The 18,538-nt window shown below is 44.4% G+C and overlaps 1 protein-coding gene across 1 annotated transcript in view; it reads left to right on the top strand.

Moving 5' to 3' along the window:
• ASPDH (aspartate dehydrogenase domain containing) overlaps positions 1-18,538 on the top strand; it is a 575,720-nt gene that overhangs the window by 354,765 nt on the left and 202,417 nt on the right. The window contains exons 3-5 of the mRNA XM_069605013.1: positions 7,195-7,339; positions 7,450-7,534; positions 8,586-8,735. Coding sequence (XP_069461114.1) covers positions 7,195-7,339; positions 7,450-7,534; positions 8,586-8,735 — 380 coding nt within the window. The remainder of the gene's footprint in view (positions 1-7,194; positions 7,340-7,449; positions 7,535-8,585; positions 8,736-18,538) is intronic.

Here is an 18,538-nt window from a genome sequence, read left to right as displayed (position 1 = left end):
AAGTCCTTTAGTGTCACCCAGGATCCAGAGGTGCATTCCTTGAGTTGCTGGAAGCCGTTGCTCTCTACCGCCCAGAAGATGGCATACCCTGGCATAGTGCTGGGGGGAGACCATCCTCGAAGGGAATCGTCGAGTGAAACTGAGAAACTGTGCCACTTTGCCTGCCAAGGCACCAAAGCTACTGTGACAATGAAGAGCATCTTCTAGCCTCAGGAGTAGTCCAGAGGTCCCAGATTCATCCTGGATCCTGTTCTCCTGTGGCCTCTCAGGTACTTCAGGGTGGCAGAACCGTTTAAAAGAAAGTATAAGGTTATTGAACATTATTGCACTGGGCTGTTAAAGACAAGATAAGTTACTCTGTAACTTTTCCATTACAGGTTGCCCAGTTGGGGGGATTATCACACAGAATTGTGTGTCTAGTCTAAAGATTGCATTCTGCCACTGTTCTTACCTAACCTTACCTAACCTGCCTTTTTTCCCAACTTTATGCTGTTACACCTCAGTTAAGAATTCACATGTCATTTAAAACTGACTGCAGAGCATCTATTACTGAATTTAAGTAGTGTGTGGTACCACATATAGTGTATATTTGCCACTATTCTAAATAGTATCTCCAGAGTACTAAGTGTTATTATTTATATGTATATGTTTTAATAGAAACCTTATTTTATTTAAAGAAGCTGTCTTATTATCTAACATAGTGTGTGGGCATTCCTTTGCGGGGTCTTTCGTGAAACACTGTACTTAAAAACCAGCCTGCACCACCTCCTGAAAGCTTAGGCCTGGCTTCACTCCCATTCTACCAAATTGAGAGCCCTGGCTGGGGTGTTCTGTGCCTTTACCCTATCATATAGAGGGCAGAAACACAGATACCCCCTCCAGTCTTTACACCCACGTTATCCCTTATCCTGAAAATACACTGGTAGAACTATGTGTAATCTGACAGAGTGAGGGTGCTTCATGTTGAAATGCTGTTGTTAAATTTAGGATGTGAAGAAGTAAAAGTGTTTGGAATGCCTAGTATCTTTTAGCGTATAATGTATACCTAGAATTGATTATGGTAATTAGTGCTTGTGTTTGAATTAGTAGATTCATGTAGGCAGGTAAACCTTTGTTTTGTTGAGCAATGTTTTTTTGTGCCTGTAACATTGTAATTATGTTCCTTCGTATAAAGCTTGAGATCACCTTTGTATCAAATGGACCTCAATTCCTAAAATATATTTAACGTTTTCACTGTCTGGTTTCTTGCTCAGAATTGTGGGGTGGGACTGTCGTGGACATGACATTAGTATTGTCTAATTTAAATGCAAATGAACCTTTAATTTACATGCAAACCACATATATTTCTCCAGTATCTAAAATGCCGACCAGCCGGGATGGCAAGAGGTGGAGTGGCAATCAGTCATTGGAGAAATTGGACATGCTCTATAATCCCCTCCCCTAGGAATCCATCATCTTACACCTCATATACAGACTACCTCACAGGAGTGACTCTTTCATTGCTGACATCTCCAACTTACTCACCTCTGCCAAATCAGTACACACTAATACTGTGTTTCACTGAGCTTGTAATGTCCCCAAGTCTCATGCTAACAACCACACTCGAAGCACGCTTTTCGCACTCACCGAATCTATGGACCTTAGTAAAGTGTGCTTTCCCCATACAACAAGACAACACCCTTAACTAAGTCTTTACATCATCGACCCCTCATCACCTGCACAGACCCCCACTCGACTGGTCTAACCACACCGCCATCCCACTGTCGGTCGCTCACTCAACCATGTCCCTCAAAGGTCCATCTAAACACCCTCTCACTGAGCACCATTCATTCAAAACCTTCCCGGTCACTGATCTAGTAGCGAACTTTGCAGACTTCCCTACCACAGGGAATGCTTTGGTCCTCCTAGAAATATTCAACAACTCCACTATGAAACTAGTAGACACTCATGCCCACCTAAAAACCAGCCATGCTAAGACTGAATCATCCGCCCCTTGGTACACCGATGAGCTCGCCTCCAACAACCGCTCAATCAGAGCTCTAGAGAAATTGTGGCACAAAAACCGTAACCCTGGAGATCTCTCCAACCTGAAATCTCTCTGAACTAACTGTAGGATTCTGATTACTGAGGTCAAAGTGCTTACTACTCCACCATGATCACAGCAGCCTTTAACAGGAGCAAAGTCCTCTCTGAAATAGTATATCATTCTACCAAGTCTTCACCTGACCCCAAGGTGGCAACTCAGGAAAAATGTGACAGTATCAAAAAAAATTTAAATAAAAAAAGACAAAATCCAACAGATCATTGACTCAAACTCCCACAGCATTATCGCCCACCCCTCACTGAAGAAATAACATTGCCCGCAAACAATCCTTCTCTTGTCACACACCCATCCTTTGGTATCAGCTTGTCATGCCCCCACAATTCACTTATTTTGCAAATCTCTAAAAATGTGGCTTTTTCAAGATCTGACCAAGGACTAATCCCAATGGATGCACAGACCAATGCACAGACTGCCACTCACTGCACTGTGCTACTGGTAAAAGATGCCAGCCCAAACACTGGCTACCCACTGGCTAGGTCAGCGCGTTAAACAGCACTATTAAAAAATATAAAGTATGTTTGTCTGCCTGATAGCTCCCAATAAAAGAAGTATGAACGTGGAAGTGAAAGTCCTCTCAGTGCCAGCTGATTCCTTAGTAATCAGAATACATGTCATTTCTTTTGCTGACCATATCAGCCTCCTTCTCTTCAGGCCTGGGAATGAGGGTGAAAGACCCAACCGCTTGCACAGCCACAGGGATAGATCATCTCAAACACATTTGGAAAATTCCCTACATGCAGTGGCAAAAGGCATGGGCACTGACTTGTATGAAGTAAATACACAATGGCAGCCATAATGACATGAATAACATCATTATCCCTTTGATTTCTACAAACTGTGTCTGCTTTTACCTAGTGAAGGAAAAACAGGCAGAGGCCTGATCCACAGATGCACAAAAACAGGCTTTATTTTTGTAATAGAGGTTGCAGAGACTGGATAGGCCCCAGTTGTTAAGTAGTAACATAGGAAATAAAGGTCATTCACTGGCATACTCTCCCTCTCTCAGCCAGCCTCTCACCAACTGTCATACATAGAACACTCAGCGGCTCATTGACGCAAAATCCCACACTCGGAACTCACATTACATCATGAATGCAGCAAAGGAAGACAGAGCACATAACAACACAGTACCCTGAGCCCCATGGACCAGCTTGAAGATTCCCTGCATGTTGCGTGAACACTGAATCGTAACTCTAGTTACAAGTTTACATGCAGGGATCCCACGCCATACGGGCAATCCCTGCTGCCCCGTTAGACAGATTGGGGCTGATTTAGTGAAAACGGCAGATATATGTTGTACCTGTGAGTATGTGTATGGGTGTTTGCAGAGCTAGGCCACGTGGAATGTGATCAGGTGTTGGAACCTGGGGAACCACGGGGTTCCAGGGAAACTAGGTAAGGGACTTGGAGTAGAGAAAGGAACCAGGATGGATGTTTGTGCCCCACTTTCCCACAGCTTACCTCTTAGACTGTTACTAAGCGGAAATGAAGCATCTTGTTCTTTTGCACTTACCTGGGTCGGTCTGGTTCCTGCTCCTTGTTCATTTCCCTGACCCAGATACGTCATTTGGCGACGAGGGAGAACGGAGCGTTCTGAGGGGCTCGTGGTAATCCTGTGGTGAAGCTGTCGTGTCTCTGCAGTTAGGTGAGGTGGCGCTAGGAGAATATGTTTTAAAACTACTTTGCCAGTTTTGGGAGTATGCTGAAGCGGCGTTGCTGGAAGTCACCTTGCCTTTATTCAAACTGAACTAACGTGTAGCGTTGGAATGAAGAGCTTAATGTTGCGTTGCCGGTCGACAGTATTCATGTCCAAAGCTTGGCACGCATTTTACAGTCGAGGGAGTGGAGAGTACATTTGAGACGTTGTTCTGGCTCTGGAGATAGGAGGAATTTCAACCCTTGCATTCCTTGTTAATTAGTTTAACTTTTCTTAGCATGATGGCATCGCAGCGTCTTTTCGACAACCTTGAAGCAAGGGTTTTAGATGCTATTATACTGCAATGTGCTCAAGATTTTATGAGAGTAGAAGTTTTGAACAGCAGTTTAAGTAAATCAAGATGCAATGATGGAGAAGAATTATTGCGCCTTTTAATGCCGTGTTACATTGGAAGTAGTGCCTTATGTTTTTTATGTATGCTGTCGATACCATTGGTCAGCAGTGAGTTTTGAGCCAGTATGCAAATGATGTTTGTTTATTTTATGTTCATGATGATGTTGATACTATTATGGAGAGGTCATGCACTGTGGCAATGTAGTGCTATGTGCACAGTATTTAGTGATGCAGTGTTTATATGTATGTTCGGGATGTTTTGAATTGTCTTTTGACTACACTGACAGAGCAGTGCCTGAGCAACACTGCTCTGCCTAGTGCTGCGTGTCATCCCAAAGTCTCTCATAATTGTGTACAGTTTAAGTGCAGAGTCTTGAGTGCATGTGAATTGTGTGAGTGTGTGGTGCAGATTTCAGAGGTACGTGCAGGAATTCATGAGTGGTAGTGTGTGCACTTTGAGAATAAATGTTCACACACAAAGTTGCATGTTGTGGATCACATGCTGACCAGGTGTGTTGCTCACATTTCATCAAGAGTTATCTGATTTTGAGGCACATAATTGTGAGAGCGTCCAATGAGAGTGTCAGACATTGAGACACATAATTCTGAGAGCGTCCAATTGGAGTTGATTCCTAGAGATGACATTTACAGAGTATTTATGCGATATTATTCAATGGTGAGCGTCCATGAGTAAAAATGTATTGACTTGTTTAGAATTTAGGGACATGTCATACTTTTAGAATCGTTTCTGGATTTGTTGTGGCACACAGGTAGAGTGTGTCTCTCGTGAGACAACCTTGGAGACAGTGATCATATGGGATAGCCACATTTTTACGTGGGAAGTTGCACTTAATATGTGGTCAGTGTATTAAGGTGATCGTCCACATGTGCGTTCCGTGATTCAGCTAGACATCCCGTTAGGAAGTGTTGTAGTTGCTGTCCAACATCAGAGTTTAGTAATGGCAAATGTATGTAATTGAAGTGGATATAGGATGGTAGTTCCTATTTTGGCACACAGAGCTACCAATGTTCAAGGGTGTTTTTTTAGGTGAAGTTTTGATGTTGCAGTGTGAATATATCAGAACAAATGTACTTTCAGAACACTGGTGGAGTTATTAGAGAGATGATCTTTCGTGAAAATGTTTCCACAATGTTATTGCTGTTTTGAAATCGTACTGCATTGCACAATTGTTTTCATCATACTGTGCTTTCAGTGAAGGTGGGCACAGTACACAGAATCTGTGCACTCTTACGCACCATGCCTGTGTAGTTCCTACATAGTTTCGTTTGTACTTAGTGATATTAGTCACTTTTCTGTCAATCTTTAATTTCTTTTATGTGTTTTTCTTGTGGGAGTAAGGATGTGGTGCAGTTTATTTTGGATCTGTGATTTCGGTCAAGTTAGTTGGATGCCTTGGGACGCTGTGTGTTAGTGAGTTTTGCCTGACTGTTGGGTTTAGGAGGGCACGCAGGTGGGGCAGAACTGTTGCCAGGGAGTGGCAGTCCCTGGTGGAAGGAGGCCTAGTTTCCTTGAGGGTTGCAAATTTATGTAGGTTTGTTTTGTCCCTGTGTGGTGAGGTTTATGCTCGGGAGTGGCAGTCGCGTGGCCTGTGTGTGGAAGGCCAAGGTAGAATACTTTTGGGTTAAATTCTTGTTTGTTTGTCCCAGCATTTAGAAGGTCTGCCATTCTCAACTGTGTTGTTTTTGCAGAAGGAGATGTGTTGTATCTGTGAGCAGGTTTATGTGTGCGTGTAGAGCTAGGCCTCATGCCATGTGATGAGGCATGTTGGAACCTGGCAAACAATGGGACTCCAAGAAAGGCAGTTAAGGGACTTGAAGTAGAGAAAGGAACTAGCATTGATGTTTGTGCCTCACTCTCCCGCTGCTAACCTCTTACACTACAATTTACCTGACCGAGACACGCCAATATAATAGTTCTGCACTTTCTGTTGTGTTCACCCCATTTGGAATGAGGGGATCTGTACTCCTTTGAAGAAGCTAATGAGTTTAGCAATTGTATTCGCTCAGAAAAGTTTAAAACATTTGAGGAAGGTCATAATTTTAAGAAAATTAATCGGATCATGTTAAGTCGTATCCCTTTCACTTTCAAAAAGTATACTGGCTAATAGATATTCTTAGTTCAATTTCAAAACGTCTGATGTACCAACACATAGCTTTACACTAAATTTGACATCTCAGGGTATAGCTCTTATGATATTACGTTTATAGATGACAAATTGCTGAAGCATGGATTCAAAATTCTTTATCACTCAGGATTTGTTACAAAAATTCTAATAACATTGGCACATGCTACCTTAAACCTGCCCCTATGCACTGGGTGGGGGACGGGAGATTTCAGTCAAATTAATAAATTGATATAAATGAGGTTATTGATAGAAAATCGATTCAATTATCACTTTGGGTTTGCTGTAAAAAATTCCGAGATTATCATTAAATGCAGCAACCTTAAAGCCGCCCCTAATCATCATGTGGGAGGGGGATTTCTGTCAAATGCTTAAATTGACATAAAGGAGCTCCCAACCATAAATGGCAATAATGACGGTGAGTAGGTAAGCCTAGATGTGTACCCCTCATAATATTGAAGTCCGTTGACATTGTCTCAGTGTCTCAGTCTTTGTAAATTGGAGGATATGATTTAGATTGCAAACACCATGCAAGACACACAAATCAAACCTTCTGCATTTGCAAATCCAGACATGTTGGCTTTGCCAACACCTGTTATGGATGCTTTGGCTATGCATATCGGCTTCTGCATGGCCTGAGTGGTAGTACATGGGGCAATGGGCTCCTAGCTTCAATGTTTCTGAAATGAAGCATTGGTGTAACCAGATGTTATGGTCCCAGATTATGAAGATGTCGGTTTTCAAAATATGTCCTTATTTGTTAACATTAAAATCTCTCAGCAGGGTACTTCTGATTTCCATTAGCCAATGACTGGGGGCATGCTCAAGGTCTGTAAATGGGATTTCAGCCTTCCCCTCAACGGCGAGGTTTCTCACAGACTTTTCTTCTCTTTCAGGTGAGTATCTGGTGGAAAACCTTTTAAAGGAGGAATCCCAGACCCACTTTCAGCTGGTGTTTGTTTGGAATCGGAAACTTGACAAAATGGAAGGAAAGGTGCCAGCCCATCTGCAACTCCATGACCTCAATCACTTCAGAGACAGGTGAGCAAAGGTTTGATCTAGTGTGCATCACAAAGATTGAAGTACAGGTTTAAAGGTTCCTTTACTCTCTCGCAGTGGCACATTACCATGACTATCTCCTCCCTTTTCAGAGAGGCGGATCTCATTGTGGAGGTGGCCCATCCATGCATCACAAGGGATTATGGTGTGGGATTCCTTACCGTGGCGCATTTTATGGTGAGTCTAATTCCTCCTTTGCATATTACAGAACAACCACAGTGTGATTTGAGCAAGGCTCACACTCAACCCTGCAATAAAGAGCACTTCTAGGCAGGCAAGTGCCACAGACAAAAAACACATCTACAGGAAACAGTGTTGTAAACAGGGACGACATTTCACAAAAATGTCAGGGGTAGCGGAAGTGAAATCACACAACGCTTGACCTATGTTATTTGGGCCCACCTACGAAGTGACATCCTGGGAAGCGATGAAACACGACCTTTCACCCCCTTAATGAGACTAGCAATTATTGTATAGATTAAAGAAAGACAAACTTTGTGTTATTCCTATTCATTCTTATTTAGGGTCACTGCCCAAAGTGTTGCACTTGTGGAACCCCCTGTTTATTTAGAGGCTTGAACAAAAAAGCCAGCTACTCCAGAAACAAAAAGCCACATGGCACTGGCCACAGCAAAGGAGCTTCAATTAAAAAAAATATATATCGCAAGAGAGACCACAGGTTAGCAAGGGAGACCTCAGGGGTTGTAGGGGTTGTATGTGCGACACTTGGAGACTCACAAATGACGTCACTGGTAATAAAGGCAATTTTGCCAGACGGTAGCATGATTTGGGACACACACACACATAGAAGAACATTATGCAGATCAGTATGACAAACAGTACATTTATAGATAGCGTTGACAACACCAACCACACACACAAACACACACGCACACACACACACACACCACAGGACTGGAAAGTAACTATTGTGCATATCATCAGGCATGGAGAAATATTCCTGTATAGCACGATGGGCTCCTTTGTGAAAATGTATTGGTCCAGCATTAAGCAAACTACTGCCGTTTACGGAGGTCACTCAAGACTCCTCAATTTTTTCTTGTTTTTAACATGTCATTTTACTCTCTCACTCTCTGCCTTTCTCCTCCTCCTTCCTTTGTTTCTTCTCCACACACTCTAAAGTGACTGTTAACCTGCAGGGACACATTATAAACACCATAAAAATATTTTAAAAAACTGCTCCTTTCACCTTCTCTCTCTCCTTCAGGTTGGATCCCCGACAGCTTTAGCTGACCCAGAAACAGAACAGTCTCTGCGGAAAGCAGCAACATTTCACCAACACACACTGTATATCCCCAGAGGGGCCTTGTGGGGTGGAGAGGATATTCAAAAGATGGCCGACAGGGGGACACTAAAGGTGAGAGGGCATTAGCTGACACGGCTCTATGGCAGCTCTGCCCTGGATGATTTTGTCTTTTGTTAACAAAAAAGTCCAGAGCATTATATTTTCTTAATTCCTTTATCTAAATCATGTAATCCCTAATGGGTGTTATAAATAGATGTACGCTTTCATTTACAATCACAAAATAAAGGGTACCTGGTATGCTCTCGGTCCTCCAGATAAGCAATGGGTATGTACAAAAAGAATTGACCAGGAGCAAGAGGATGGAAAGAAAGAGTTCAATGCTTTTCACCAAATATCAATTTATTTCCATTTATGACAAATATTTAGTGGGGTACCAAACCAACATAGGCATTAAAAACCAAACTGTACAAATATCCATAATGACTCATACTCCTTTCAATCTACTCCATCAGGCATACACACTCATACTGTAAGAAAGGAGGGCAGGGTCTGTTCGTTGGTAGTGGAAAGGCAGATGCAGAAACCTGTTGTGTTGCTTGATGCAGGTCTGAAGTGCACTGCAAGTAGAATGGTGATTTTATTCGGTATTTCACTGTAAATGCACTAATTGAAGTATATACAAAGCGCATCAAAATGACAACTATGCTTTTTTACTTACAAAAAAAGAAGGCTAAAGTAAGGAGCCAGGGGCATGAACATGTAAAACACACAGAAATAAAACAAAAACGTAACCAAACAGTAAGAAAAAAGAGCAGAAGCGGATGGCAGAGGTTCATAAGTGTGCATAGGTGTTTCCTCCATTAAAAAATATTTAAAGGAAGAACAAGTACTAACAAAAGCATTATAAGACATTTTTTTTTAAATAGTGAGATGTTGTGAGATGAAATGCACACAAAAAAACGTAATTGGAAAAAACAGCGAACAAATTAAAAAATGTATTTCGGTAAGTTGTACTGAGGTAAACAACCTAGGGTCCAATATTTACATTCAGGAGATGTTAGTCCTCTCCTGGCTTTAGCTTTGCATTCTGGGAGTTGTTGTCTGGGGTTTATAATAATGTACCACAGACTTCTAGTAAAGCCAGGACTGGAATAGTATCTCCCAAATTTAATTGTGCATGTTGGCATGTATGTAATCTCGAGGCAAAAATGTAAACGAAAACGGCAAATACTGATCGTAAAATAACAGCCTTAAAGACGTTTATAAAAGTACAGCGGCAGGCAGTCACTGCAGGTACCACGTTCTTGTTTGGGTCTGATTACACTTTCCATTGGAGGCGGGACAACATTGAACAAAACCCCCTTGCTCCCGCGAAGCGGCGCAGAGAGGCAGCAAAGAGGCAGTCACTGCATGTACCACGTTCTTGTTTGGGTCTGATTACACTTTCCATTGGAAGTAGGACAACATTGAACAAAAACCCCCTTGCCCTCGGAGAGAGGCGCAGAGTGGGCGGCATAGAGGCAGTCACTGCAGGTACCAAATTCATGTTTGGGTCTGATTACACTTTCCATTGGAGGCGGGACAACATTGAACAAAACCCCCTTGCTCCTGCGGTGTGGAGAGGCCACAGAGAAGCAGTCACTGCAGTCCGTGCAGGGCCGGGTGGACGAGTGACCGGAATACTAAATTGATCTGCCTGGCTTCTCCTGCAGTGTGCAGTACCAGCAACGGGAACTGCGTCAAATAAGGTGAGAGCGGCAGCAGTGGCTGGTAGTTCTTGCTACTAGTATAAGTGTTTATACGTTCCCTACGGGGGCGGGGGCAGGCTTGTTTTTCACTATTCTTCTGGGACTTACGGGCTGAGACCAGAACTGCAAGAAAGTTGTGTCTAATCTTGGTCTCGTACGGCGACTGTGGGCCTTTGTGCCTTTGGTAACTGACTCAAGATAAGGTACCATCCTTCCCTGTGGATTTTGCTTCTGCTTATATCCTGTGTGATCTTGGTTTGACTCACTCCACCCAAGATGAAACTAGAAAACCATTGCAGACCGGGATTGCAGAGTGGTGTGACAAAGGTGGCTAAACGCCCTCTGACTCCTTTGGGCCTAGCAGGCAGCCTCTCTGATGGACCAATCACTAAGAAGGATAGAAAAGCAGCAACTCTGACCGCAAGGCCCACCTTTGCAATAAACCAGCCCATGCTAAAGGGCTTCTTTGAGGTTGTTAGTAAAAGAAGAATATCTTTACCGTCGAACTGTCAATCAATTGCCCAGACCAGGGTTGACCGGTTAAGCACTTCTTCTCGTCCGAATGTACCACCTGAGGTGGATAATTGTAAAGGGCTACCAACTGATGATCCTGAGTTGCAGGGCGATGAAGATTTTGACAAACATATGCTAAGCCTCATCTCTTGATCGATAATAATGGATCATTGCTCCACATACGAGTAAGCACAATTCTTCTATGGGGAATAACACAGCACGTGCCAACAATGCCACCACTGCTAACTTGTCCTGCAGCCCCAATCTGGCAGCATTGGATAACAGGTCTGAATCAGTAGAGGTCGATAGTCCCGAAGAGGTATTTTCGATCTCCTCATAAAGAGTTGATTTCCAGGCAGACATGGAAGTTATTCTCTTGCGGTTTGACATGATTTTAGCCAAAGTTGAAGATCTCCATAACTTTTCTACTGACATTGCTGCTGACAAGCTACAGTTAAAGTCTATTATGACCAAAGTGTTTAACAAAGGTAGCGGGCGCCCCTCTCTCGCAAGAACAGACATGATAACCTGTTCAGTGGTTATTAACCACTTGAGAGTTCGCAGCCACTGCTTTTACTCACTGTGCCTTTCACAGATGGGAAATATCCATTTGCATATCAGTCTTTGTCCTGCCCAGGGGCAGTCCAGCACCGAAATACAATGGCAATTCCAATCTGAACGAGAGTACCACCAGCAACCCCATACACGTGTTTCACCCTTGTTGAGGATCATCAGTGAGGTGAAGCTGATGCCTCTATAAGCACAGTGAGAGGGAAACCACGTCTGGTTGCCCCCAGGAGACCTAGGGTTACCAATCCCAGGTTCCTTAACAAATAGTTTAACAAAGGTAGCGGGCGCCCCTCTCTCGCAAGAACAGACATGATAACCTGTTCAGTGGTTATTAACCACTTGAGAGTTCGCAGCCACTGCTTTTACTCACTGTGCCTTTCACAGATGGGAAATATCCATTTGCATATCAGTCTTTGTCCTGCCCAGGGGCAGTCCAGCACCGAAATACAATGGCAATTCCAATCTGAACGAGAGTACCACCAGCAACCCCATACACGTGTTTCACCCTTGTTGGGGATCATCAGTGAGGTGAAGCTGATGCCTCTCTAAGCACAGTGAGAGGGAGACCACGTCTGGTTGCCCCCAGGAGACCTAGGGTTACCAATCCCAGGTTCCTTAACAAATAGTTTAACAAAGGTAGCGGGCGCCCCTCTCTCGCAAGAACAGACATGATAACCTGTTCAGTGGTTATTAACCACTTGAGAGTTCGCAGCCACTGCTTTTACTCACTGTGCCTTTCACAGATGGGAAATATCCATTTGCATATCAGTCTTTGTCCTGCCCAGGGGCAGTCCAGCACCGAAATACAATGGCAATTCCAATCTGAACGAGAGTACCACCAGCAACCCCATACACGTGTTTCACCCTTGTTGGGGATCATCAGTGAGGTGAAGCTGATGCCTCTCTAAGCACAGTGAGAGGGAGACCACGTCTGGTTGCCCCCAGGAGACCTAGGGTTACCAATCCCAGGTTCCTTAACAAATAGTTTAACAAAGGTAGCGGGCGCCCCTCTCTCGCAAGAACAGACATGATAACCTGTTCAGTGGTTATTAACCACTTGAGAGTTCGCAGCCACTGCTTTTACTCACTGTGCCTTTCACAGATGGGAAATATCCATTTGCATATCAGTCTTTGTCCTGCCCAGGGGCAGTCCAGCACCGAAATACAATGGCAATTCCAATCTGAACGAGAGTACCACCAGCAACCCCATACACGTGTTTCACCCTTGTTGGGGATCATCAGTGAGGTGAAGCTGATGCCTCTCTAAGCACAGTGAGAGGGAGACCACGTCTGGTTGCCCCCAGGAGACCTAGGGTTACCAATCCCAGGTTCCTTAACAAATAGTTTAACAAAGGTAGCGGGCGCCCCTCTCTCGCAAGAACAGACATGATAACCTGTTCAGTGGTTATTAACCACTTGAGAGTTCGCAGCCACTGCTTTTACTCACTGTGCCTTTCACAGATGGGAAATATCCATTTGCATATCAGTCTTTGTCCTGCCCAGGGGCAGTCCAGCACCGAAATACAATGGCAATTCCAATCTGAACGAGAGTACCACCAGCAACCCCATACACGTGTTTCACCCTTGTTGGGGATCATCAGTGAGGTGAAGCTGATGCCTCTCTAAGCACAGTGAGAGGGAGACCACGTCTGGTTGCCCCCAGGAGACCTAGGGTTACCAATCCCAGGTTCCTTAACAAATAGTTTAACAAAGGTAGCGGGCGCCCCTCTCTCGCAAGAACAGACATGATAACCTGTTCAGTGGTTATTAACCACTTGAGAGTTCGCAGCCACTGCTTTTACTCACTGTGCCTTTCACAGATGGGAAATATCCATTTGCATATCAGTCTTTGTCCTGCCCAGGGGCAGTCCAGCACCGAAATACAATGGCAATTCCAATCTGAACGAGAGTACCACCAGCAACCCCATACACGTGTTTCACCCTTGTTGGGGATCATCAGTGAGGTGAAGCTGATGCCTCTCTAAGCACAGTGAGAGGGAGACCACGTCTGGTTGCCCCCAGGAGACCTAGGGTTACCAATCCCAGGTTCCTTAACAAATAGTTTAACAAAGGTAGCGGGCGCCCCTCTCTCGCAAGAACAGACATGATAACCTGTTCAGTGGTTATTAACCACTTGAGAGTTCGCCGCCACTGCTTTTACTCACTGTGCCTTTCACAGATGGGAAATATCCATTTGCATATCAGTCTTTGTCCTGCCCAGGGGCAGTCCAGCACCGAAATACAATGGCAATTCCAATCTGAACGAGAGTACCACCAGCAACCCCATACACGTGTTTCACCCTTGTTGGGGATCATCAGTGAGGTGAAGCTGATGCCTCTCTAAGCACAGTGAGAGGGAGACCACGTCTGGTTGCCCCCAGGAGACCTAGGGTTACCAATCCCAGGTTCCTTAACAAATAGTTTAACAAAGGTAGCGGGCGCCCCTCTCTCGCAAGAACAGACATGATAACCTGTTCAGTGGTTATTAACCACTTGAGAGTTCGCAGCCACTGCTTTTACTCACTGTGCCTTTCACAGATGGGAAATATCCATTTGCATATCAGTCTTTGTCCTGCCCAGGGGCAGTCCAGCACCGAAATACAATGGCAATTCCAATCTGAACGAGAGTACCACCAGCAACCCCATACACGTGTTTCACCCTTGTTGGGGATCATCAGTGAGGTGAAGCTGATGCCTCTCTAAGCACAGTGAGAGGGAGACCACGTCTGGTTGCCCCCAGGAGACCTAGGATTACCAATCCCAGGTTCCTTAACAAATAGTTTAACAAAGGTAGCGGGCGCCCCTCTCTCGCAAGAACAGACATGATAACCTGTTCAGTGGTTATTAACCACTTGAGAGTTCGCAGCCACTGCTTTTACTCACTGTGCCTTTCACAGATGGGAAATATCCATTTGCATATCAGTCTTTGTCCTGCCCAGGGGCAGTCCAGCACCGAAATACAATGGCAATGCCAATCTGAACGAGAGTACCACCAGCAACCCCATACACGTGTTTCACCCTTGTTGGGGATCATCAGTGAGGTGAAGCTGATGCCTCTCTAAGCACAGTGAGAGGGAGACCACGTCTGGTTGCCCCCAGGAGACCTAGGGTTACCAATCCCAGGTTCCTTAACAAATAGTTTAACAAAGGTAGCGGGCGCCCCTCTCTCGCAAGAACAGACATGATAACCTGTTCAGTGGTTATTAACCACTTGAGAGTTCGCAGCCACTGCTTTTACTCACTGTGCCTTTCACAGATGGGAAATATCCATTTGCATATCAGTCTTTGTCCTGCCCAGGGGCAGTCCAGCACCGAAATACAATGGCAATTCCAATCTGAACGAGAGTACCACCAGCAACCCCATACACGTGTTTCACCCTTGTTGGGGATCATCAGTGAGGTGAAGCTGATGCCTCTCTAAGCACAGTGAGAGGGAGACCACGTCTGGTTGCCCCCAGGAGACCTAGGGTTACCAATCCCAGGTTCCTTAACAAATAGTTTAACAAAGGTAGCGGGCGCCCCTCTCTCGCAAGAACAGACATGATAACCTGTTCAGTGGTTATTAACCACTTGAGAGTTCGCAGCCACTGCTTTTACTCACTGTGCCTTTCACAGATGGGAAATATCCATTTGCATATCAGTCTTTGTCCTGCCCAGGGGCAGTCCAGCACCGAAATACAATGGCAATTCCAATCTGAACGAGAGTACCACCAGCAACCCCATACACGTGTTTCACCCTTGTTGGGGATCATCAGTGAGGTGAAGCTGATGCCTCTCTAAGCACAGTGAGAGGGAGACCACGTCTGGTTGCCCCCAGGAGACCTAGGGTTACCAATCCCAGGTTCCTTAACAAATAGTTTAACAAAGGTAGCGGGCGCCCCTCTCTCGCAAGAACAGACATGATAACCTGTTCAGTGGTTATTAACCACTTGAGAGTTCGCAGCCACTGCTTTTACTCACTGTGCCTTTCACAGATGGGAAATATCCATTTGCATATCAGTCTTTGTCCTGCCCAGATGCCTCTCACTGTGCTTAGAGAGGCATCAGCTTCACCTCACTGATGATCCCCAACAAGGGTGAAACACGTGTATGGGGTTGCTGGTGGTACTCTCGTTCAGATTGGAATTGCCATTGTATTTCGGTGCTGGACTGCCCCTGGGCAGGACAAAGACTGATATGCAAATGGATATTTCCCATCTGTGAAAGGCACAGTGAGTAAAAGCAGTGGCTGCGAACTCTCAAGTGGTTAATAACCACTGAACAGGTTATCATGTCTGTTCTTGCGAGAGAGGGGCGCCCGCTACCTTTGTAAAACTATTATGACCAAAGTGGCCGATTTCATTTTGGATTTCTATTCTGAGACAACTTCAGTAATGAAAGATGCAACTAAAGGGGATACTTTACACAATGGGATAAGGAGTGATCAGGACTTAAAAACCAAACCCATATTGAGAGACGATATTCCAGTGAAACGTCCTATTGTCATATTGGTGAACCAGAGGCCTACTGCTGCTCTCTCCCCTTTCTCCAATCATGACTCCTAATCCATAGACGCTTGCAACGAAGAAGACACACTAGATATGCTTTGCAATGAGCTGTCTATGATGAATAGCTTGCCTCCTATGAGTGACAATAAAGCTCTACTAGGAGGCCATAAGGGAGCTCACCAGAATGTCCCTAAACAGGTTACATTTTCGAGTAAAACTACCCTAGTGCCTGCTCAGCGCACAGTGAGAGGGGAGCACGATTCCATAGTGGGTCAAAATTTGTCATCAAAGCTCAGGATGATGGAACGACGCAGGAAGCAATATTGAGAGGCCCACTCAATAAATGGATCTGCTCTACACTAACCCCAAGCCCGCTTTGTCTCCTGTGAAGGCTACTTTTAAACACATACAAAAAATACCTGAACATAAAGGTGGGTCTGATGACCCTAAGAGAAGAGCGGCAATCACTAGTAGTGATGCTTATTCGACACAGCCCCCAGGTCACCACTTACTTGAAGATGAGGCCTTAAAACTTGATGGGTCTCGAGCGGCTGTCTATAGATCTGAAACCAAGTGCTAAGACTATTCTGTTAGGAGATTTACACTTAGGTTTTGATGATCTATCTGACCCACATGCTAGAATCCTACAAACCTCACTGTAAAGTCTGGGCTTCACACAGAACATTCTTAAGCCCACACATATTGCAGGCAGGATTCTGAAGTGTGTAGTCACGCATGGTGTGCAAGCAGAGAAGGTGGAGGCAGGGGTGGACTGGAAACCAAAAGATGCCCTGGAAATAATGTTCAAAGTGGCCCCATAATACACATTTTGAGCAAGTCCAACCCTTTTCTTATGAGAAAATGTGAAAATAAAACACAATAGAGGCCCAGGTTGCAGAGGCCCACCGAGAAATCTCCAGACTTTGTTGTAGGCCAGTCCAGCCCTGGGTGGAGGTCATACCATGCCCATGGTCAGATCATCTATCGATACATTTTCAAATAGCTCCACCTTTGCATAGGCAGAAAAGATGAGATGCCCCTAAGAAAGCCAAGTGCCGTAACCTGCGCAAACTTACCCCAGCCTATTTGCTTCTCTTCTTTGCACCTATTCTTAATGTCCTTGACAGCTTTGAGTCGTCTAGTGAGATGGTATCAGCCTATGATGATACTATGATAATGGCAGTTAACACACTAGTCCCATTAAAGCAAAGATTGGTTAAATCCCAGCCCTCGAAACCGTGGTATACCCAAGAAATTCAGACACTAAAGTGCAAGAAAAAACTTGCACTCAAGAGCTGGAGAAGGTCATCATCACTGGTGGATAAAGCTAGATACTCTGTAGCAGCTACAACCTCCAAATCCACAATTCAGGAGGCAAAGAAATTATCCTATAAATAAAGAATCAAGTACGCAGCATCAAACTCCAAAGAGTTATTCAAAATTCTCTGTGAACTTGAATAACCATGCCACTTCATCTCGCCAGTGATAAAAGACACTATCTGGGGTAATGAAATCCAGAATTCCCTGAGGCAAAAGACTGCTAATATCAAGGAAGGACATTGTGTCAAGTCTTGTGTCACCCAAGATCCATCTACTGCAGCCAGACCCAAGCAATCATTTTCATCTCAGACTCTCTTGAGGTTCTGTGAAATATCGGAACCCGATATGCTTGAACTACTGGTGAAAATTAAACCAACCATCTGCAAGGGTGATATCTGTCCTGCCACCATTGTCAAATCATATGCAGTGATCTTGGCTCCTCTCGTCACCACATTTGTAAAATCTCTTAGGGAAAATGCTGTCCTGAGCTCTATTAAACAGGCCTCGATTCAATCTCTCCTAAAAAAAAACTCACTGGATACCAACTTACCTAGCAACTATCACCCAATTACTAATTCACCTTTTCTTTTGAACATTATTGATACAGTGACATATGAACAAATTCAAAAGTTCTTAGAATTACAAAACATCCTTGGCTCCAACCAATCTGGTTTCAGAAGCAATCACAGCATAGAAACTACTCTTCTAGATATGAACACTTCCATTCTTCAGCAAGCAGACAAAGGTAAAGCATCTCTTTTGATGCTATTCAATCTTACTGCATACTTTGACCTTGTTGATCAAGCCATCCTAGCCACCAGGCTACAAGACACTGCCTATTTTTCTAGTGAGGCATCTAGTTGGGTCCTGTCCTTTCTCTCCAATCGGATGGCGAGAGTTTTTCAAGAAGACTTATGGCAGAGGGCGATGTTCTGTGTGTCACCAACGCACTTTAGCTGCTTTACTCTCCCAGTCTTCGGTTGCCTGGATGAGGAAGGCGTTGGGTACGCAAACTATGCGGATGACACTCAGCATCTTTTTCCTCTCTCCGGCGACTATGAGCTTGACTCACAGATCATTAAAAACACCTACAACCGTATTCGTCAATGGATGACTCTTAATGGCCTGGTACTCGAAAATGGAAAGATAGAGATTATGCTAGTAGGCACAGCTTCCAAACTACACAAAATGCATCCTACTTATGCCACCTTTCAAATTGCTGATTGCCTTCTAACAACACTCCCAAAAGTTAAAACGATGGGTATGATATTTGATT

This window comes from Ambystoma mexicanum, chromosome 1p (genome assembly GCF_040938575.1).
Source record: "Ambystoma mexicanum isolate Mex_15411 chromosome 1p, UKY_AmexF1_1, whole genome shotgun sequence".
Classification (NCBI taxonomy): domain Eukaryota; kingdom Metazoa; phylum Chordata; class Amphibia; order Caudata; family Ambystomatidae; genus Ambystoma; species Ambystoma mexicanum.
The sequence above is the reverse complement of the archived record's forward strand: the minus strand, read 5'-3'. Positions and strand labels throughout refer to the sequence as shown.